This window comes from Cricetulus griseus, chromosome 6 (assembly GCF_003668045.3).
Source record: "Cricetulus griseus strain 17A/GY chromosome 6, alternate assembly CriGri-PICRH-1.0, whole genome shotgun sequence".
Lineage (NCBI taxonomy): Eukaryota > Metazoa > Chordata > Mammalia > Rodentia > Cricetidae > Cricetulus > Cricetulus griseus.
In genome coordinates, this window is record NC_048599.1 from 144,270,394 (window position 1) to 144,292,396 (window position 22,003).

At 50.2% G+C, this 22,003-nt stretch overlaps 2 protein-coding genes across 2 annotated transcripts in view; both read left to right on the forward strand.

Moving 5' to 3' along the window:
- Window positions 1-17,484, forward strand: part of Fam102a (family with sequence similarity 102 member A) — a 32,297-nt gene extending 14,813 nt beyond the window's left edge. Inside the window, exons 2-11 of the mRNA XM_027423804.2 lie at window positions 6,589-6,709; window positions 6,940-6,969; window positions 9,006-9,122; window positions 11,381-11,427; window positions 11,560-11,717; window positions 13,149-13,253; window positions 13,335-13,551; window positions 13,964-14,085; window positions 14,179-14,248; window positions 15,078-17,484. Coding sequence (XP_027279605.1) covers window positions 6,589-6,709; window positions 6,940-6,969; window positions 9,006-9,122; window positions 11,381-11,427; window positions 11,560-11,717; window positions 13,149-13,253; window positions 13,335-13,551; window positions 13,964-14,085; window positions 14,179-14,248; window positions 15,078-15,123 — 1,033 coding nt within the window. The 3' untranslated portion in view covers window positions 15,124-17,484. The remainder of the gene's footprint in view (window positions 1-6,588; window positions 6,710-6,939; window positions 6,970-9,005; window positions 9,123-11,380; window positions 11,428-11,559; window positions 11,718-13,148; window positions 13,254-13,334; window positions 13,552-13,963; window positions 14,086-14,178; window positions 14,249-15,077) is intronic.
- Window positions 17,485-19,041: 1,557 nt separating this feature from the next.
- Dpm2 (dolichyl-phosphate mannosyltransferase subunit 2, regulatory) lies at window positions 19,042-21,720 on the forward strand. The gene is given in 4 exon segments (NM_001244535.1): window positions 19,042-19,053; window positions 19,329-19,418; window positions 20,426-20,528; window positions 21,151-21,720. Coding segments are annotated over 4 exon segments (255 nt in total). The 5' UTR covers window positions 19,042-19,050; the 3' UTR covers window positions 21,210-21,720.
- The last annotated feature ends 283 nt before the right edge of the window (window positions 21,721-22,003 follow it).

A 22,003-nucleotide genomic window follows, 5' to 3' on the forward strand; every position in this document is an offset into this window, starting at 1 on the left:
CTCTGCCAGCTTGGTCCTGGACTTTTAGGGAAAAAAGCCATGGTAACAGATGTGGGCCACATTGGTACGGGACCTGGATGGGGGCCAGTCACACTTCTTGGTCCCAAGACACAGCAGAGCAGATACTAGGAAGATGTGGCTCTGCAGACACTAGGTTGGATTTTTTTTTTTTTTTTTTTTTTTTTTTGAGACAGGGTTTCTCTGTGGCTTTGGAGGCTGTCCTGGAACTAGCTCTTGTAGACCAGGCTGGTCTTGAACTCACAGAGATCTGCCTGCCTCTGCCTCCCGAGTGCTGGGATTAAAGGCGTGCGCCACCAACGCCCGGCTTAGGTTGGACTTCTTTACATCCCACTTGAACTGAGTAGAGAGAAAGGGGTCACTGCCATAGTTTCATGCAGTGGGCGTATTACCTCCTCCTTTCAGGCTGTCCTGCGTTATTCCTATTGCTGGAGACTTCCTTTTCTTTCATCTTTACCCAGCTGACTCCAGCTTTGAAACCCTGACTCTGATGTCACTGCCCCCAGACATGTCCTGCTCTGTAGAGTGTTCTCAGTCCTTCAGAGACACTGGCAGCTGCCAGGTGTTTCTTGTGTAACATGTTTCCCACTCTGCTCCAGGACCCTTCACAGTATTCATTCCATGCCTGCAGCCTGAGCTGGTGGCTGCAGCCACTCCATGGATACCTCACAAAGGTCTGCTTGACAGTTGGATACAGGTCCAAGGTTCTTGCTAAGTCACTCTATGGCTTCCTGGGGTAGGCAGAGGCAGTCAGGGAGTCAGATTGTGAGAGTCCTAGAGCCAGGAGAAATCCAGGAAGTCCAAAGCGTCTGAGATGACTGTTTTGTGGGGTGCTTACTCTATTTTAGGACAGTTCAAAAATACCTGCATGGTGCCACAGAGGCCACAGTAGTTAAAGGGCTTGCCCTGTCTCACTGGGATTTGCACATCTAATTGTATGTCTTAAAGCTAAAAGCAAAACTTGTCTCTTTAATTACCTGTCCCTGGCAGTGGCAACGGCAGCAGGGATGCACGCCCTGAAACCCCAAGCTGGAAGAGCTGAGTTCCAGCCTTCCAGCGCTGATAGCAGATTGTCCGCATTGACTCAACATGTCCCCACTTGGCAGTGCCTCGGGTGGTAAGGGTGGGCCATGGACATGAATCAGATACTTGTGGTTCAGATCCCTTTGGTTATTATAACCACCCATCCTAACTTAATTTCCCTTTCCCTCAAAGTTAAATTTTATATTTATTTATTTATTTTGTTGTTTTTTGGTTTTTCAAGACAGGGTTTCTCTGTGGCTTTGGAGTCTGTCCTGGAACTAGCTCTTTTAGACCAGGCTGGTCTCGAACTCACAGAGACCCACCTGCCTCTGCCTCCCGAGTGCTGGGATTAAAGGCATACGCCACCAACGACTGCCTATTTATTTGTTTGTTTGTTTGTTTGTTTCCTGATTTTTTGAGACAGTGTTTCACTGTGTAGCAGCATTGACTGTTCTGGAACTAGTTCTGTAGACCAGACTGGCCTTGAACTTACAGAAATCCACCTGCCTCTGCCTCCTGAGTGCTAGGATTAAAGGTGTGCACCTCTACTGCCTGGCTTAAAGTTAAATTTTGATGAAACTACTCTTAGACAAAAACAAGGTAGCTCCAACATCTCCCACAGTTCCCACAGACTTGACTCACCTGTCCCCTTCCTTCTGGCCATTGTCCTTTCATATTAGTATGAATAAGCCAGGTGTCCAGGGAACTAGCAGTCCAGGGTTCTGGTCCTTTTTGGGCTGGGGTGATCTCTGAGCCTTGGTTTCTGCCATTTTATTTAGTTATCTGGGGCTGAGCATGCTAAGGTTTTGTAATTTTACACTTGCTGTTGTCTGGCTGCATCCTAAGACATGCTTTCAGGGAAGGGAGTGGGATACACACTGTTTACATCTTAAGTATAGTTTGTCTTTTCACAGTCTTGATTTACATGGCTGGCCCACTGTGCTCCTGAGGAATGGGGTATATTAGGCACTGCTCTGCATGGGCCTGTGGTACCCTCGCAGGCCCAGCCTCTGCCTTCCTAGCATCTCCCAGACCACTGAGGTTGCAGATGGTATAAGGTGTTGAGCATCCTTGATACTCTGGGTTAGAGGGACTTCTGCTGTTTCCTAGAATGGCTTTTCTGCTTCTGATGGTCCTGAATACTCTAGAACTCAGAGGAGTTAGTTCCCTTTACCCAGGCAGGCATTGTGAAAATTTACAACCAATATTAACAGCTTCGTGGTGGAGTACTTGGTTACATGTTGTAACCATGGAGTGCTTGGTTACAAAGCCTTGGTTACAAGGCTTTAGGTTCAATTCCCAGTACCACCAAAAAATGCAAGAGAAAAAAGGAAGGGAAGGAGACTTAGTGTGTCTGTGGGAGAATGCTTGCTTGTCTAGCATCATAAGGTCCTGTGTTCCATCCCCAGAGGGAAAAAGACACAGTATATCTTCCCTGCCCATCCTCGTCTGTAGTTTCCAGACACTCATGGGCACCTGAATTTTCTGTGCACACCATCATGAATGTGTCCTTTTGAAACCAACGGAGATGATGCATTGTAGAAGCCCTTCTATATCTGGCTTTTCCTGCTGTCCTGTGATGTGTGAGACTACCTCGTTCCCTTCCTTCGTTCTTTCCTCTTTTTTGAGACAGAGCTCCCGATCCATCTGCTGCTGTCCCGGGAGTGCTGGGACTGAAGGTGTGAGCCACTAAGCTCTGCTCTCCTCCCCCTTTTTCTTTTCTCTGTGTAGATCAGGCTGGCCTTGAACTCAGTGCTCAGATTGCCTTCCTCTGCCTCCCAAGGAGCTTACCTTTCTATCAGTTTCCTACTTAATGCTACTAAGCAGTCTCACATCGGAGTTTTTGTTTCTATTTTTGTTTAGCTTGGCCTTACCAACTCACCCTATCTTTTTTTTTTTTTTTGACCTCAGGGTCTTTGTTGTTTTTACTCCTATGTCTTGTCTTGCAAGCATGCATGCACGTGGCTCACTCACTCCCTCAGTGCTGCTTTGGTTTGATGTTACTTCCTTGTTAAGACATTCCCTGGCCACCTTTCCCTCACATCTCTGTCTCCCTTGATTGTCCACTGTCTACCCACTCCTGCTCCCTTTTTAACACCTATGACATGCATTGCCTGGGTTTTCTGTGTCTCTTATCCACTGTCCAAGTAGCAGCCCCTGAAAAGCAGGAATTTCTGTCTGCTTTGTGTATTGCTCATTTCTCTATCCAGGATTTTTAGAAATGTGTAGCACATTGTGGGTGCTTTGGTTAATGGATCCGAAGTGAATCCAGTCTGATAGTTCCTAAACTCCTGCCCTGGACTCATGGCTGCCCTTTTGACAGCCTCAGTCCTTTCTGTGGGCCTGAGTTCTTGTTCATCTCATCCCTGCCCTGCCTGGAACCCTCTTGTTCCTCGAGAGGGACCTGGGTCTGGGCTTGAGAATGTATCTATCTCTAGAATTTGGGTGAGCTGTGCAGCATTTCTGAACTTCTTTTCATTTTCCTACACAAAGTGAACCGGGAAGCATCCCCCTTTGTGTTGGATTGTGGGATGGGTAACAGCAGGTATCAAGTGACCACTACTGTGGTGTTTATTACAGCCTTGCTGTGACCCTTTGTCGGGGGTGGGGGACTCTGGCAAGGCTGCCTGCTGCTTCTTTTCCCCAGAGGCGGTAACATGTAATACTGATTGTTTAGAATCCGTATGGAAACAGGAGGGTGGCCCAAGGCTGATCAAGTATCAGACTCTGCCCTGCTCACCTTCCTGTAGGAGGGAACAAGCCTGTCACCTGAGCCTGGGAGGGCTTCACGTGATTTGCTCTGACCTGCTCTGGCAGGGCTGATGGGAACCACAATTGAGCCTCAGGCTTCCTAGCTGGTATTCCCATAGCAGTCTCTAAGGAGGGGTGGCAGTTTGTTATCAGCCCTTGTTCCCAGGCTCTAATCCTAATTCAAAGTAGGGAGGGGCCATTTGCTGTCAGTTTTTGTTCCCAGACTCTAATCGTAATTCCTCTGGGTGTCTCATTCTTCCTGCTTCTGCAGTTCTCCAGCAGTGTTTCTGCTCTTAGGTGGGGTGGAGGTGGGGGTCCACACAGAATGGTTCCCAGTCCTGTTCCCTTTCAAGTTTAGGCCTCAGTTGCTCTGCTTTTTTTACTCCCTTCCTGTGTGTGTGCTCTCTGCTTCCATTTTAGCTGCATCCATGTGGGCAAGGCAGCCATGAACAGATTCAGACATATGCCCCTGCCCCTCACTGATGCTGCTCACTGGGCTGGTGTCCTCCTTGGTGTTTCCATTTACCAAGTCTGTTCTCACAGGCCTTTGTACTTGCTGTTCACCCTTACCTCTCTCCACTCTAAGGTTTGCTGAGGTATCACTGCTGGAAGACCCATCTCTAGATACCTACCTAAAGTAGCAGTTGTGTCTGATCTCTGCCCAGTTCTTGCCTTCCCTGTCCTGCTTTCCATGTTCCTGTGTATGAGATTGGCTGTGCATTTTGTTTTCTGTTCTACTGACACAGAATTCATGTACCACATAATTTTATCTACTTGAGGTGTATGGTTCAGTGTTTGTTTGTTTGTTTTGGTGCTAGGTATGGAACCCAGGGCCTTGCACTGTTCCCACAGTTTTCACATTCACAAGGTTGCGCTCTCATCACTGCAGTCATCTGCAGACCATTTTTATTTCTTCACCAGGAAACCTCATGGGCAGGCGCGTATTAGCTGCCACTCTTCATTTCCCCAACTTCTGCCCCCTGACAACCACCAGTCCACTTTCTGTCTTTCTGGATTTGCCTATTCTGGGCATTTCCTACAAATAAAACTTACACTAGACTGTCCTGTGTGCTCAGCTTTGACTTAGTAGTGTGTTCAAGGTTAAGTAGTACTGTGTATGGCCTCCTTCCAAAGGCCTCCTGAGCAGACCACAAGTTTTTCTCACTTCCATTGGTGGGTGTTTGGGTTGGTTTGCTTTTTAACTCTTGTGAACAGTGCTGTTTGGCACATTTATATGCAGGTTTTGGGGTGGATGTAGATTCTGGTTCTGTTGGTGTGGACCTAGGAGTGGATCATATGGTTATGTGGAACCGCTGGCTTCACAGGCCCACCGGGCTTCAGATGCCAGGTTTTCCCGCTTTTGTGCCCCTGAGCCAATGTGGCAGCCTAGGGCTATCACTCTGAAGCTAGACAGTCTGGATTCCAGCCTGCTTTGTGAGTTCTGGTCTTGCAATCTTGCTAGGGCCCCAGTGTCATCAGCTATTAAAAAGGGTGGCATAGATGCACAGCCACCCAGGCTGCAATGAAAAGCAGGAGGTGCTTGACTGCAGCCCTCACCTCAAACCCTAAAACTGGCATGTTCACTCAGGGTGTGGGAGGTCACTTCTCAGCCTTGTGACTGCCCATCCAGTTAGGTGGGATGCTGTCACACACTGCTTCCTTCCCAGGATGCCCCTGCCTGAGCACCAGTCCGTCCAGGGTTTGGGTGAGGACTGTAGTGGTGCCACAGATCAGCTCTCCAGGCTGTGCACTGCTACCACCCCAGATCTTGCTGAGCTCCCCACAGCAGTTGGTTGAGGTATAGATGAGCTGCCCCCAGAGTTCCCATCAAATAACAGTCGCCTCATTTAGAAGTGATGGGTTGTTACTGTCAGATTCTTTGTAGATAGTGGCTGACAGGCTTTCTCCAGCACTCTGAGCAGGCTGTGGTGACTACTGGCTTTGTAATCTTTGAATGGTGACTAGCACCTGGGAAGCAGCATATATATAGCATTAGCTGTTGTGGTTATTGTTGTCATTAGAGGAGTCTAGCTGAACCCAGCTGTGGGCCCAGCAGACTTACCTGAGATCTGAGGCGCTGACCTAGCTTTGACCTCTTATCTGTAAATGGTTTGAGTGAGTCCATCCTGGGAAGACTGAAGTGAGAGTCACATAAGGTGTCTAGCAGGAATCTGGCAGGGGCTGATAATGAGAGTAGAGGAACAGCCAGGTGCTGGGAGCAGAGGCTCAGCATGGGCTGTGGGCCCCTGAAGGGCTGGCTACTCCAGCCTGTCCTCACCCATGGCTGCTCTTTGGTTCTTTGTTTCTCTTTTGTTGAGGGGAGGTAGTGGGAGTCGAGATAGGGTTTCTCTGTGTAGCCCTGGCCGTCTTGAAACACGCTCTGTAGACCAGGTTAGCCTCAAATTCAAGGCGATGCCGGGTGTTGGTGGCGCACGCCTTTAATCCAAGCACCCGGGAGGCAGAGGCAGGCGGATCTCTGTGAGTTTGAGGCCAGCCTGGTCTCCAGAGTGAGTGCCAGGATAGGCTCCAAAGCTACACAGAGAAACCCTGTCTTGAAAAACAACAACAACAACAACAAAAACAAAACAAAACAAAACAAAAAAATTCACAAGGCGAGCACTACCACTGCCCAGCTGATTCTTCGGTTTTCATTTCATGCTTTTTGTGTGTTTATACAATTGTGTTATCATAGTCTTACGAAAACACTCTGGCATCGGGGGCCTTGCCCTGTGCCTGATAGGACTGGAGTGGGGGTTGATGGTCCACGTTAACCTCGTGTTCATCTACCCTCTTCAGGGAGGAGGTGCAGGAGAATTGCGTACGGTGGCGGAAGAGGTTCACCTTCGTGTGTAAGATGAGTGCCAACCCTGCCACAGGCCTGCTGGATCCCTGTATCTTTCGCGTGTCTGTGCGCAAGGTGAGGTGGGTTCATGTGACTGAGCCTAGGAACTGTGAGCCAGAGCTGAGGCCACCCCATGGTGTGGGGCTGACCACCCATGGTTTTAGGCACCTTTTCTATCATGGCCACTGCAAGGAGAAATGTGGGCTGTTTCCCTGCCCCCTTTGTGTTGTTTTCATGGTGCTTTGGGGAGCTCTCCGAGAGGCCAGGGTTTCCTAGTCATACCCTATGTGTCTCTGTCTCTGCAGGAGCTGAAAGGCGGGAAGGCTTATTCCAAGGTAAGAGGGCCTTGCTTCACACTGATCCCTTCCTTCTTCCTTTTCCTGGGACTTCACTGGTTGGGTTAGGAATTGGTTAAGAACTTACCAGAACGAGCGGTGGTGGTACCCATCTTGAATCTCAGCACTCGGGAAGCACAGGCAGGCAGATCTCTGTGAGTTCAAAGCCAGCCTGGTCTACAGAGTGAGTTCCAGGACAGGCTCCAAAGCTACACAGAGAAACCCTATCTCAAAAAACAAACAAACAAAAACAAGACAAAACAAAACAAAAGAACTTAGCAGAAATCATCCAGCCTCTTCTTCCTAATTGCTGGACTAAAGAGTGTGTGTGTGTGTGTGTGTGTGTGTGTATGTGTGTGTGTGTGTGTGTGTGTTGCCTTGTGTTGCGTTGCTGGAGATTGAACCCAGGGCCTCATGCATGCTAGGCAAATACTCTACCACTGCTACAATTTTCTAAGGAAAAGAGAAACACTCATACAAAACTGAATAAAAGTGTGCATATGACTGAGAGAAATGGAAAGGGGGTGCTATGTGCATGTGTGTGCTTGTAAGCAGCCTTTGTTCAGACTGATGTAAAGATTGTGCAGCTTGAGCTTCTTACTTACCCAGGCTATCAAGGATATCTTTTCAGGACACCTCAGCTTTCTGTGTTCTTTCTAATGGCAGCAGTGTCCCATTGTGTGGCTGGTGATGTAGATTTAGCCATTCACTGCTGTTGTAGTGCTGTGTTGACCCTAGGTTCTTATTAGTGTTTACCTTCCACCCTAACCCCTACTCCCAATCCTGGCTTCAGTCCTAGGGGTAAAACCTTTTCTATGGGGAAAGTTGGGGGAAGATGACCTAGCTTTGAATGAGCATGTTCTGTCCTCCATCTCTCTTCTCTGGGGTACTCTTGGCCAGCCCAGCACAGGGGGAACTGTATCTTCATTTGCCCTACCTCTTACCTTGTAGGAGATATCTGAGATAAGGGGGTAGCATGGGCTCAGACATCCCCACTGCTAGAGCTCCAGAAGCCCACAGCTCTGTGTATCTGCCCTGGCTCAGCAATTGGGGGGGGGGTGACAAAGTACAAGTGTCTCCTGTTTACTCATGAGTAAGGACTGCCAGTGTACAGCCAAGGAGCCTTCAGCTCACATCAGATGCTGCCAGACCTTTCCCTGTTGTTCCATAGCAGGACCTCACCATGGGCTTCATCCTATTATACAAATGAGGAAACCAGTACCCACTGGAAAATGGGGTTCTCTGAGTCATTCTAATCCTGAAGCCTGTGCCCATAAACACTGTAGTAGAGACCTATGTGTAATGGTGTACAATAAATGTCCCAATTAGTTTGCTACCATGGTGATCCCCAAGTCTAGCATTCTCTAACTTCAGCCTCAGTTTCCTCCATTCAGGCCAATTTGGATTTCATTTGATTCATCCCTGTGGCCCTATCTATGCTTCTGCACCTGCCCTTTCTGTCTCTCACATCTCATCTGCACATATCCCAAGAGGAACAGGTCCACACTGTTGGTGAAGTCTTCCCCCAGCAGGCCTGTGCACCAGGACAGTGGAAGGGTTCATACCCATTTGTCAGACTCTTCACTCTTCCCTCCACTGGGGACTTCGTGGGGGTCCTGCCCACTGTGTAGTGTTTCAGCACCTCACCCTACCACCAAGTTCCCACGGGCCTTTCCTTCTCCTCTGCCTGCTCTTCTGTCAGCTCCTGACAGCATGGCCTTGTTTCCTTGGGAACAATGTGTCTGTGTCACAGACAACAATGTCCTTTCATCTCAAGCACACTGGCCCTAGTGCACCCTGGAACTCTATACAAAGGGTGCTTTGTGCCACTCAGGGATGTGAGCTCCTTGCTTTGCCACATTGGTGCTACTGACCCAGGATCCTGTCCTTGAGTCTTAGTTATGCAACAGTCATTTGGGGCTGTGGGGTGAGTCTGTCCTCCCCTCCCCACCCTACCCCTCCCAAGTTAACCCCTCTGGTGCATCTGTAGCACCCACACTCTGTGCAGCTTCCCATGTTTTCTTTTCCTCTCCCAGCTGGGTTTCACTGACTTGAACCTGGCTGAGTTTGCAGGCTCAGGCTCCACCGTGCGCTGCTGCCTATTGGAGGGGTATGACACCAAGAACACCCGCCAGGACAACTCCATCCTTAAGGTACCTTCTGTCTCTTCTGCCTTCCCAAGGGGTAGAGACAATTCTAACTCCTCATCAGAAAATATGAGTTCTCAGAGATGCTTGGAGGATGTGGGCCCCTGAGTCATGGTCTCGTTTTCTCATCCATGGTTGGGTGTGACCCCCCACCTTCCAAAGGGTTTGATAAGCACCTTTGTCAAGATGAACCTTGTACTGCATGCCTGACCTTTTCTATCTGTGGCCCTAACAGCAAGCACAGCCTATGGGTGTGGTGTCTGTCATTAGCTCCAAGTTTGAATAGGAGGGAGTCATAACAGAAGTTCTATCATTTACCCTAGCTCATAAGCAGAGCTCATAATCCCATCAGTCATTTAAGTGCACAGCCTAGCTCCTAATTGTTGCCCATCATGTTCTGAGATTTCCTGTCACCTGGTGAGTTATCAGTGAGCAGAACTGATGTTCTGGACCCATGAGCACCATTGAGGGATATACTCTGAGAGCTCCTAGGTAAGCCTGCCCTGCTGGCCACACAGGTTTCCAGAAGCCTAGGTAGATCATTTCCCTCAGGCAGCTGGTGATTTGTCTTCTTAAAAAGAAATACCCAAGTGTCCGAACCAGAACACCTCTTCCTCCCTTTCCACACCCTTTTACAGTCTGACGAGAAAACCGGTTTGTCCTAACACCAACTCTGAGTTGACCTAGGAGTGGCCAGCTGTTCCTGGCACAGAGCTGGACTTGAGGGAGTCCACAGGACTTGAAAAACATCAGAATAGGTTTAGGCTGGTAGATGTGATTGCATACTTTGTAATCCTAGAATTTGAGGTTGAGGTAGGAGGATCATAAATTTGAGGCCAGCCTGAATTATACAGCAAGACCCTGTCCTAAAAATAAAAGTTAAAAAAAAAAAAAATAGCCAGGCTGTGCTGGTGTATGCCTTTAATCCCAGCACTCAGGAGGCAGAGGCCAGTGGATTCTGAGTTCGTGTGGTATAGAGAGTAAGTTCTAGGACAGCCAAGGCTATTACACAGAGAAGTCGCCTCAAAAACAAAAACAAAAACAAATAAACAAAAAACGGTGATACATGCCTTTAACCCCAGCACTCAGGAGACAGAGGCAGGTGTATCTAATTGGATTCCAGGGCATTTGGGAGTACACTAGACCCTGTAGAAAGTGAAAAAAGAATTGGAAGGGTTCAGACTGGCTAGTGGAAACTCTTCCCCAGTAGGCTGTGCACTCAGGGCAGTGGAAGAGGCCTGGCACCAGGCGACCACAGATTCAAGGCCAGTTCCCCTATATCCTGTCTGTTAAGTTTTGAGAAGTCATCTCTATCCTTAGTCTTGCTTCCCTCACCTGCAACTTGGTCTGTCACCTACTTTGTAGGCTTTACATGGCTGAATGAAATGATTCATAAAATAGCCTGAGCCCAGAGGTTGTGGTGACACCATTATACTGAGGTCATTGGTGGTCTGGGATTTGAGCATTTCTTTCCATCTCAGCCCATCTCCCCCCCCCCCTTTTTTTTTTTTTTTTGGTTGTTTCTTTTGAGGCAGGGTTTCTCTGTGTAACTGTTCTGGAACTCACTTTGTAGACCAGGTTGGCCTAGAACTCATTGAGATCCTCCTGCCTCTGCCTCCCAAGTGCTGGGATTCAAGGCGTGCGCCACTAAGGCCTGGCTTCAGCCTATATTTTAAGGTTCAAACTTAACCATGTTTGGACCATTGGCAGAGTCATTTGCAAGTGGGTTCTAAATTCTATACTGGTTGCATATTTCACTACATTTTTAAAAAAACTTTTGCCAGGCCATGGTGGCACGTGCATTTAATCCCAGCACTCAGGAGGAAGAACCAGGGGGATCTCTGAGTTCGAGGCCATTCCGTTCTACCAATTGAGTTCTGGGACAGCCAGGGCTACAGAAAACAAAAGCAAAAGAAAACAAAAAACTTTCAACCAGCCCCTGCTTGCCATGGAGGTCCCTGTGGATATCCCCTACTCCTTGTCGGGCTCCTTGAACTCTGTTCCCCAACTTTAGGTTCTGTTCTCATACACCTAGGAAAGCAAGTGTGAGTGGATGTGGCCCCTGGAACTCACAGTCCACTTTTAATGTATAATTGCAGGTGCTGACTCATTGCACTCAGGTGGTAGGTGCCAAGTGAGCCTTGACACTCCTTCCCCTGGGCTGCCCACTCTATCTTCCACACAGGACACAGTTCACTATTGGCAGGTGGCTGACTTGGGCTGGATGTTGGCAGCCAGTGCTGATTTCTCTCCTCTACCAATAGGTCACCATTGGCATGTTCCTGCTCTCTGGAGACCCCTGTTTCAAGACGTGAGTGTTATCCTGGCTATTGGAGGGGATGGGGGCCATGAGAGATTCTTCATTACTCCAGGCTCTGGGGTACCTGTCTCCATCTGATCCTGAGATTAGGGCACCCTGGTCACACCCCTCTGTTCTCCCAAGGCCACCATCTACTGCCAAGTCCATCTCCATCCCGGGCCAGGATTCCTCCCTGCAGCTGACCTGTAAAGGTGGTGGGACCAGCAGCAGTGGCAGCAGTAGTACCAATTCCCTGACTGGGTCCCGGCCCCCCAAGACTCGGCCCACCATCCTGGGTTCAGGTACCGTCTTCATCTGCCTATCTTTCCGCTGCCTGTGACTTCAGCTTCCTGTCCCAGGAAGATGTTTATCAAGAGGAGGGTGCAGGCATAGTGGCATACCTTTAGTCTCATAGCTCAGAAAGGCAGGAGGATCTCTGGGTTCTGGGCTAGTCAGGGCTACACAGTGGGACCCTATTTCAAAAAGAGGGTGGTGGAGTGGTGGAAGAAGATGCATGCTTCTGCTGCCATTGCGTGTGTAGTCTGAGTGCCATGATGGCCTCAACCCTACATACCCTCCCAGAGGGACCCTCAGAGCTTGGAGGCAGGGAGGCCTGAGGTAATTAGTCAGCAGGTGGCACATGTTGCTCTCCAGCCCTGAGAGCTAACCACCAGGGCTTTGCTTTTCCCCCTAGGCGCTGCCGCTTCTGCCTGCCTTGGCTTGGCATGTACAGAAGTAGGTGCTTCCCAGTACTATTGCTCTCTCTAGCTAGTGGAGGCTGGGGTGCAGAATAGAGAGCTGTCTAGACCAGGACACCTCAGTATAGATGCTGCCCTTGTGTAAACTAAAAAGCAATAAATAATTCTCTCCTAGCAGAGTGGCACTTGAGGGCCCGTGGTACACGCCTTTAATTCCATAAATCGGAGGCAGGTGGATCTCTGAGTTAGAAGCAGCATGGTGTATATAATGAGTTCTGGGCCACTTGCCTAGTGAGACCCTATCCAAAAACAAACAAATAAAATCTTGCCTGGATTAGGTGGGAATATGGCAGACCTGAATCCAGCCTGTAGCCTGGGTATCCATGCTCATCTCTGGAGTGGAGGAGGTTGTCAAGGGAAGATAGGCAGAGCCATGCCTAGGTCCCACCTAGGTTCTTATGTTTATAACTGGTGCCAGGAAATTGGTTTGAAATGACCTGAAGCACAGCTGTTGGCCTGTCTTGGGGGCTTGTCTGTTGTTTCTATCCTCATCCCTGCTTGTTCTTCCTTTCCCAGATTTGCCTGTGAACCCAAGTTCATTCCAGTTTCAAGGCCTTTAGTATGCTCTCCCCTGTGTCTGGAAGGCCCTGTCCTTGCTGCCCCTGTCTCCCCTCCATGTTGTCCTAAAGGTCTCAGCATTAAGCCGTCTCCTGGGGAAAGGCTTGCCCAATCCAGACTGACCAGGCCTCCATGGAAGCTGTCCCTCTCCACACTACTCAACCATGGTTGTGGATAACTGTCTCAGCCTTTGTCCTCAAAGATCTTTAACGGATACTTTACTCAAGAAGGTCCCAACAGCTACTTGTGGAATGGGTGTCGGGAGTTCTGAGGGTGACCTGTGGCTTGAGGTAGATTGCTGCCTCTGGCCTTTCATCTTCAGTCTGTGGAATGGAGTCACAAAAGTCCCATGGAAGGCTTGTTGAGAGGAGGATTATGGGTGAGGTGGCTCCTTATTAACTTTGTTCCTTTCCCCAGGACTGCCAGAGGAACCAGACCAGAGTTTGTCCAGTCCTGAGGAGGTGTTCCACTCTGGCCACTCCCGAAACTCCAGCTATGCCAGCCAGCAGTCCAAGCTGTCTGGTGAGTGGTCACGCCTTAAACTTGGGATCTCCCTCAGCCCTGAGCCCCTGTGTTCACCTTCCCAATATTGTCCACCCCCAGGTTACAGCACAGAGCACTCTCGCTCCTCCAGCCTGTCTGACTTGACACACCGCAGAAACACGTCCACTAGCAGCAGTACCTCTGGTGGCCTCAGCATGGCTGTAGAGGGTCCTGAGGGCATCGACAGGGAGCACCGCCCCCCTGAGAAGCCACCTCGGCCTCCTGAGAAGCCACCACGACCTCCACGGCCCCTGCATCTGTCAGACCGCTCGTTTAGGTGAGTCCTGTTATTTGGTACTCCCTGGTAAACAGAACACTTGCTGTGCTCCCTTTACTTCTTTGCATCTGACCACACAGGGACAGCAAAACAGATTCTTCACCTCAGAGTGTTGAGTGGTTACAATTTAACCATTGCTGGTTGCAGAAGCACAGCTCTGCTTATCCAGCACTGCTGTTTGTGGTTTGTGTATTAGTCTGTAGACCCAACAGACCTTGTTTGAGCCTTAGGTCCACTGCATGCATGTGGCTTGCCTTCAAGCAGGTTACTTAACCTTAGTCCTAGTCTATCAACTCCTGCCCCTGAAGGTGAATGGGAGGGCTAAATGAAGTACAACATGGGGTATGCATAGTGTTCTAGTGCTGTAAATGCTGGGGTTATCCTTGTCACAGTTCTGTCCCTCACTCCCAAGGCGAAAGAAGGACTCAGTGGAGAGCCATCCAACCTGGGTGGATGATACTCGAATTGATGCAGATGACATTGTGGAGAAGATAATGCAGAGCCAGGACTTCACTGATGGCAGCAATACTGAGGGTGAGCTTCCCACTTCCAACCAGCTGGGGTGATGATGGTCTCCAGAGGCTACCCCTGCCAGCTCAGCCTCTGTCCTCCATTGTGTCCCCACAGACAGTAACCTTCGGCTGTTCGTGAGCCGTGATGGCTCCACCACATTGAGTGGCATTCAGCTGGCCAACAGGTAGGGGCTGGGGATGGGGAGGTGTGGTAAGGCAGCCACCAGGACCCCCTTTGAACACCCGTTTTATCACCGATGACCTTGAGCCCACCCATCCCCAGAGTCTGTGTCTTCAAAGTTCTTCTCCCACAGGCCTTTGTGCTAATAACTCCAGTATTTCTGGCCTTCCAGACCTTTGAGCCAGTGAGTGAGGGTAGTGTCCAGAATACAGGGCTATCCTAGGTCTTTCCCTTGAGTTCCTGGGAGCTAAGAACATGTACTTTGAATTTCTGGATCCAGAGCCCAAAAAAACTTTGTGAAGAGGGTGTCTTGTGCTATTCTGGTGACCCCTGTTGACTGAGGCTAGAAATTACAACTATTCTCTCAACAGCAGTCCCTCTGGGCTGCCCTGGGTGGAAGTACAAGAAACCACTGGGACCTCCTTACAAAGGTGATAAAGACTCCTCTTCCTTAGAGCACTTGCAAAATGAGAAGCTAAGATTTGGAGATTGGAGGAGAGAAACCTGGTTTCTACAAGACTTAAGCAATGAAAAGAGTAGATGCAGCCCCTTAACTTTTTCTTGCCTTCTTAACAAATCTTACAGTCCCTCCTTGCCAGGGTGGTACATCCAGGTGTGTGCACACTTGATGTCCAGAGGGGATCAGGCACAGCTATGGACCCCACTGACCCTGAGCAAATGACTAAATGTTTCTGGGGCTGTCGGTTTCAGCCAGTCTGTAAGAGACTGGTAGCTGTGATTGTATGGGAAGTACCCACAGGGACCTGGCCCAGGGGGAGTGCTCAGTCACTGGACTATCAAAGGGAATAAGCTCACCTTTCTCTCCCCTGCAGAGTCTCCTCTGGAGTCTATGAGCCAGTGGTGATTGAAAGCCATTGAGGGACCAAGTGGCCAGCTGAAGAAGGACCCTGCCATCTCTGCCACCCAGTCCAGCGGCATTCCTGGAGGAGCAGGAACCTGCCCTTCGGATCTGCTCTGCATTGCATCTGTGCCTCCCGTACTCTAACCACACCAGCCCCCAAAGCATCATTCCATTGTCCTTCCATCCACCCTGGAACCACTGGTCCTGGGTGCCACTGTGAATATTGTCCTCTGAACCATTAGAAAACGGGGCAAGATGGAGCTGGCCAGGACTGCCCAGAGTAGAGAGGACCTGGGCCACTCCTTCATGTTGGGGTGCTTGTGGCTGCCTCCCCCCCAGACCCACTTCCTTCAGGAGCAACAGCTTCAGCCAGGCTAACAAGGCTCTTGCTCCTTTGCCCTTGCCCTTCAGGAGCTGGACCACCCCCAGCTCCTGCCACCTTTGACCCTCTGCTTAGTGCTTCAGCTGTCCTTCTCTATATCCTGAGGAGACCTGCTGGCAGCCTTCTCCTAGGAGCCAAGACCTCAGACCCCACCTCCCTCATCAAATGTTCTGCTGCCCTGCAGCCTGCACTTTGCACATACTTGTCCCCAGCACAGCCGCTGACCCTTGCCCTTCTCCAGGATTCCTGGGTGCTGTCTGCTGTGCAACCAAACCCAGGGTACAGTAGCCCGGCTGGAACGTGGCACTGCCCCCTCCCTCTAATTATCCCCAGCTCAGACCCAAGACTAGAGCCTAGAAAGGTCTGAGCATCGTGGTGCCATCTGCCCAGGGCTGGGTCCTGAGCAGCTGGCCTTCCTGCAGGAAAGGAAGGGTGGGGCCCAGCTGTGCTGGGTAAGCAAAGGCCTTTTCCTCTGCTCTCATGTCAGCAGGCCTGGGCTGGGTTCCAGGCTGCAGAGGCAGTCAGCCAGGTGGGCTGTGACTGGATGGACTGGATCTGGCTTATTGCCAGGCAAGCCTCAGCCTTCCTCTGGGCAAGGGGCATGCTTTCCCTGGGGAGTCTGGCCTGTGTTCTGCCCAGGCCTCCCCCTTACTACCCACCTTCTTGGTACCTCCCCAGCCCCAGCCCTTTGTCTGTCCTGTAATTTGCTTAAAGGAGGGTACTGGCTGCCAGTCAGCCCTGGATAAACTCCCACCCCTTTAAGCTGCTCTCATTTTGTATCAACCCAGCAGGCTGGCGTTTCCTTAGCCCTATTTAGTGTTTTCCTTTTCCTCCTGAGTTCACAGTTCTGTATTCTCTCCTCCCCCAGTAAGGGGAGGTAGGTGCCTCTGTTCACCACTCCACCTGCATCTCAGCAGGGCTGGGGGCAGGGGGTATGGGACACCGGTTCTATGGGTGGGGGATAGCTGGACTCCCCAGGTCAGGGGGTTCCTTGCCCAGTTTCTGTCTTCCTTAGCTAGCAAGTTGGGGCTGTGGTTTTAGAACTCCCTGGTGTTAGGACCAGAGCATTTCTAGGGATTTTTGTTGCCATTGTTTTAAACACCTGGTGGCTCTTGGAAAGTGAATGTTAGAAGGTGCTACCTGAGCAGGGCAGAGCAAGGCTAGAGAAGGTTCTGCTCAGCTCAGAGAGTCCTTTCTTTCCCAGCAGGTACCTGGCATCTAAGGGATGCTGTCAGCTCTGTTTTTAGGTGAGGTGACCCCTACAGGATGGAGATAGCACTACACTTGCTTGTCTGTGACTTTGCCCAGTCAATTATTTTGATCTGGTTCAGAATTCCGGGGCTCCCACACAAGGCAGTTGGTACTATCAGGAAAAACTCCTCCAAACCAGGAGCCCAGCCCAACGCAAGCCAAGGTGTGAACCAGATGGTCACTCCTGCCACACCCGCCAGTTCTAGGCACTGTGCTGAAAACAGCCACAACCAAATAAACATTGGCAGGAGCTATAGACTAAGAGCCTATCTCCCGCCTAAGGGTCCTCTTGAGCTCAGTGATTCCCACAGGGTGCCTAGAGCACCTGGACTTCAAATTCTATATACAGAGATAGGATATATTAAGAGATATTTTTGGAAAGGAATTGGTCTATGCAATGCCAGTTTGGAACCCTCGAGAAAGACAGTTTTAATGTTTTTACTAGGAAGATATAAAGATCCACAATATTTTTAGGGTTCTTTTCTGGCTACCCCCACAACTGATCACACTGCATGGCCTGGCAGGAAGAGGAAGGTGGATCTTCCCCTGTGGCCTGCCGGGTGACTGACTGGGGAGGAGTGTTCGCTTTGTTTTACTCCCTCCTTTCTAACAATGTTACCGCTGCTCCCCATTCCATGGGCTGTTAGTATCTTGTCTCAGCTTACAGTAGAATATAAATGTCATACAGGGAAAGCAGCCTAGTGTCCGTGGTTGTTGGGGGGGGGATTAAATGATGTTTTTGTTACCTGTTTTGTTGGTGGTTTTTTTTTGTTGTTAAATTGTCTCATTACCGTGTTCCATGTTCTCTTGGGGACCAAAACAACAGAAGGGGGGTGTGGGTGTGTGTGTGTGTTAAAGTTTAGGAGGCCAAGGTTTTCCAGTGCTGCCCCCAGTCATAATCCTCACACCCTCAAAAACAAGAAACACCCCCCATCCCTCCCAACTGGGTTTCTCTTTGTAGCCCTGGCTGTCCTTGACCTCAGAGATCCACCTGCCTCTATTTTCTGCGTGGTAGGGTTAAAGGCCTGTGCTACCACCACCTGGCTATGTTCTCTGACCTTTGCACATGTCCTCTCCCCACAAATAGAACTGAAAACTTGGAGGGGAGGGGAAGCTGGCTGGGCTCGCCTTTAATCCCAGCCCTGGAGAGGCAGAAACGGATGGATCTCTGCAAGGTCAAGACCAGCCATGGTGGTCTACAGAATGAATTCCAGGCAGGATAAGCTTCGGAGAAATCCTGTCTCAAAAAAAAAAAAAAACAAGCTGGGGCTGGAGAGGTTAAGGGCACCAACTGCTCTTCCAGAGGTCCTGAGTTCAATTCCCAGCAACCACATGGTGGCTCACAACCATCTGTAATGAGATCTGGTGCCCTCTTCTGTATGCAGATATACATGGAAGCAGAATGTTGTATACATAATAAATAAAATCGTGTAAAAAAAAAAAAAAAGCTGGGCAGTGGTGGTGTACACATTTAATCCCAGCACTCTGGAGGCAGAGCAGGTGCATCTCTGAATTCGAGGACAGCCTGGTCTACAAAAAAAGTTCCAGGACAGTCCAGGGCTATTACACAGAGAAACCCTGCCTTGAGAAACAAAAAAACTGCTTTGGTATGGAGAACCACTCTGTCCTGGGGATTTACCCACTGCTTAGGCACCCTGGGCTTGGGGTTCTAATCATCAAAGAAAGGGGGGGGGGTCAGAGGGCACAAAGAATGAAGGAGCTGCTGCCTCAGGTAGACACTCAGAAACCCAGAAGTGGGCAATAAGGGAAGGAAGTAGTCAGCCAGTCTGAGAGTGTCATTCCCTCTCTGCCAATGGAACTCTTCCTCATCGTGCTTGCTTGTCTGACCCCACCTCTCTTAGGCCAGTGGTGATCATTCTACGACCCATTCCACCAACAATTTTAGGACCAGGAAACAAGCATTAAATCCTGGTGTCTGTTTCTCTGTCCGTCTCTGAGCCTCACTTTTCCTACGTGAAGTTTAAAAGAGGGCTTTCAACCTTGGAATGCATGTCGCTCTGGCTTGGGACTGTATGATGTTTAAAAGAGGATTATTTGGGGAGGGTCTGACAGTGCTGTAGTCACAAAGACCAGGAAGTCTGAGTCTTCAGCCACACAGCTGCCTTCAGAAACTACATTTCCCGACATGCAAAGTGGGTGGGGAAACGTGCCCAGAACGTCCATCTTGGCCTGGTCCAAGAACTACAACTCCCGGAGTGCCACTCTCGATTTACAAGTAGGAAAGTCTTCTTACCGGATGTGTCAATTAGGAACCGGATGTGTCCTGTTGCTCCAGCGAAACGCTGGGGAGATGGTGAGCTCGGGGTGCAGTACCTCTGTGATTTGGGGATACCAGGGGTCCGGCTCGGAGTTTCCTTTGGAGTTGGGGGTTGGGCTTTCCGAATCCGGATTGCTTACCCGACCACTTTGCGGACAGGTGACACGGGGCTCCGCGCGGTTTGCTAGTCAGCCCCCGTGTACAGCTGTTGAATGAACGAGGAGCTTGGAGTGTAAACTGGCGGCGCGGACCCTCCATTAGTGCACTCCACGTAGAGTCGCCTCACCAGCTGAGCCTTCCTTTTTCTCCAGGCCACCGGGACAGACCAAGTGGTGGGATTTGGCCTCGTCGCTGTTAGCCTGATCATCTTCACCTACTACACCACTTGGGTGATTCTTTTGGTATGTGTCCTCCCCCACCCCACCCAAGCCCACGTTTATCCTGCCCCGGATCTCTTAACAAACCGACTGCTAACACAACTTAAGCAGCATCTACATGCCAGGCACTGTGCTGGATGCTTGGCCTGCCCTAATTTCGCGAAATCCACTGTGATTGTTGATGGTGTCTGCATTTTATAGATGAGGCTGAGATCCGGGCAGAATGGTAAGGCTCAGACTCAACTGCTGCACTGTAAGGTTAGCCAGCTCCTCCTGGGTGTAGCAATCGCCCGTGGATTTTACTAATACCTTGAGGCTTTCTCTTTTTTAGTTGTGAAAAGGTCTGTTAGTTATTGCTTAGAAGTGCATTGTGTTTGAAAGCAGGTATCTTGCAGTACTTGGTATCCTTTAGAGAGAAAAGTTAGGAGGGCTGGAGAGATAGCTAGCACAGCGGTTAAGAGCAGTTGGCTGCTCCTCCAGAGGATCAGGGTTCAAGTCCCAGCACCAACATGGCCACTTCCAGGAGATCCAGCAAAAGTGCCTGGCACACCAGTGCTGCTTAAGTGTTAGGAGTTGCATTGGAGATTCAGGGCTTGGATGAGGTACATCTTGCTCGCATGTGCACATAATCAAAAAATGAAATAATTTAAAAAGACCTAGAATTTCTGGATTCAGAAGACAGGAAGGTGGGTCTTTGTGAGCCCAGCCTGGTCTACATAGCAGTTCCAGGTGAGCCAGGGCTATGTCATGAGACCCTGCCTCAGAAAACAAAAGGAATGGTTTCCAGTACTCAGAAGGCTAAGGCAGTAGTTCAAGGCTACCTGACATAGTCAAAATACATACCCACACCCAGAGGCACGGAGGTTGGGAACCTCGTAGGTTGTTTGCTAAGCTCGGGATGCCGTCGGGCAGGTCCTCAGGACCCAGTGCTGTTAATGGGTTTAGCCCCTTGGACAGAGGAGGTGGGATGGCCTCTCATTGGGCTGGGTAAAATGAGCAGTACTCACCAGAGCTCTTGCCCTCGGTGCCAGCCCTTCATTGACAGCCAGCATGTCATCCACAAATACTTCCTGCCTCGTGCCTACGCTGTCCTCATCCCGCTGGCCACGGGCCTCCTGCTGCTCCTATTTGTGGGTAAGTCTCCCATTCTCCAAAAGTCTCCTGACTGGGGGGCAAGATGTCTGGAAGGCCAGCCACTCTCACCCCAAGTGTGCGTCCATACTTTGGCACTTGGTGTTCATCTGCCTAGAAGCTCCTTGGCCCCAACTCTCCCTGGGGTTTTCCTGTTCCTCCTTAAAGGCTACAAGCAGAAAGCCCTCTGCTTGTTCCAGTGCTTCAGGTTTGTGGGGCAGTAAGGGATGTCTGTCTCCCTTTTCCTGTCTCAGCTTCATCTTCACACCTCCGCCACCTACCCTTTTGTCACCCTGTCACCTCTCTTATTGCTTCTGTGGGTTGGGGACTGTGTCTTCATCATTACAGCATTCTAAGCTCTAGCGCAGGAGTGACGCTGAACGAGTGCTAGGAGCGTTCGGGTGACTGGACGATGGGACGGTGCTGGTAGGAAGGAGGGTGGATATGTGAGGACATGGATGGGCAGATCACTCACCATGAAATCTGAAGCACTCAGCAAAGCATGTGACAGATGATGAGTGGCCATGGGGCTTAAGGAATGACTGTGAAGGTGCCTACAGGGTGTTTGTTTGGGAGCCCTGGCCATCCAGCCTTCATTCTGGTCCTTTTGCTCTGTGTGTTCTAGGATTGTTTATCACCTATGTGATGCTGAAGAGCCGAAGACTGACCAAGAAGGCTCAGTGAGGGTCCAGCAGGGATGAGGATACCAGCCTTCTCCATATCTCCTCCAGGGAAGGGACCAAGTGTCACATCCTGATACAGTCAGCCTGACTGCTGCAGTCCTCTTTAGGAGGTGGGGCTGCTTACAGCTCAACTCTGACAAACTGGAGCCCTCTCCTCTCTTATTCATCCTTCTGGAAGCCAAGAGGAACGTGGGTTGGGAAACCTCTCCCTCATGGCTTCGGGCTCAGGGCCTGAACATTGCTGGTCCTGTCCACCTCACAGTCAAAGCTCTCTGCCACTCCCACAAGGTTCTGCTCTCTTGCCTGTTTTTCCTCCTGTCATGTGCTGATAGATGCTGCAGGCTCCCCGTTTGTGTGCAGCCTCCCCTCGCCGTACAACCTATCTCTTCACATGGCAGCTCTTTTGAGTCTGACACTGTCCAGACTCCATGAGGACTTCTGCACCCAGAAAGCCCTAGTCCCAGCTGGCCTGTGTTTGGGAAAACTTACAAATAAATGTTGATCATGTTGGTGTTATGTCTCTGCCATCCTTGCTTCAGGGAGACTGGCTGGAGGAGGTTCAGAGATTGCCTAGTTGTGCAGTGAGGGTACCACAGGTCCAGCCTCTGTGCTGTCCCTATTCTAGACAGGGTAAATCGGGAACTGGGACAGATATGGTCCTGACTGGGTAAAAGTCACAGTTGGGGAGTCAACAGAAGCCTTAAGATCTTGTGTAGCCCAGGCTGGTACTAAACTATGTAGCTGAGGGTGACCTTGAACTTCTGATCTTTTCTGTCTCCATTTCCTCAGGGCTGG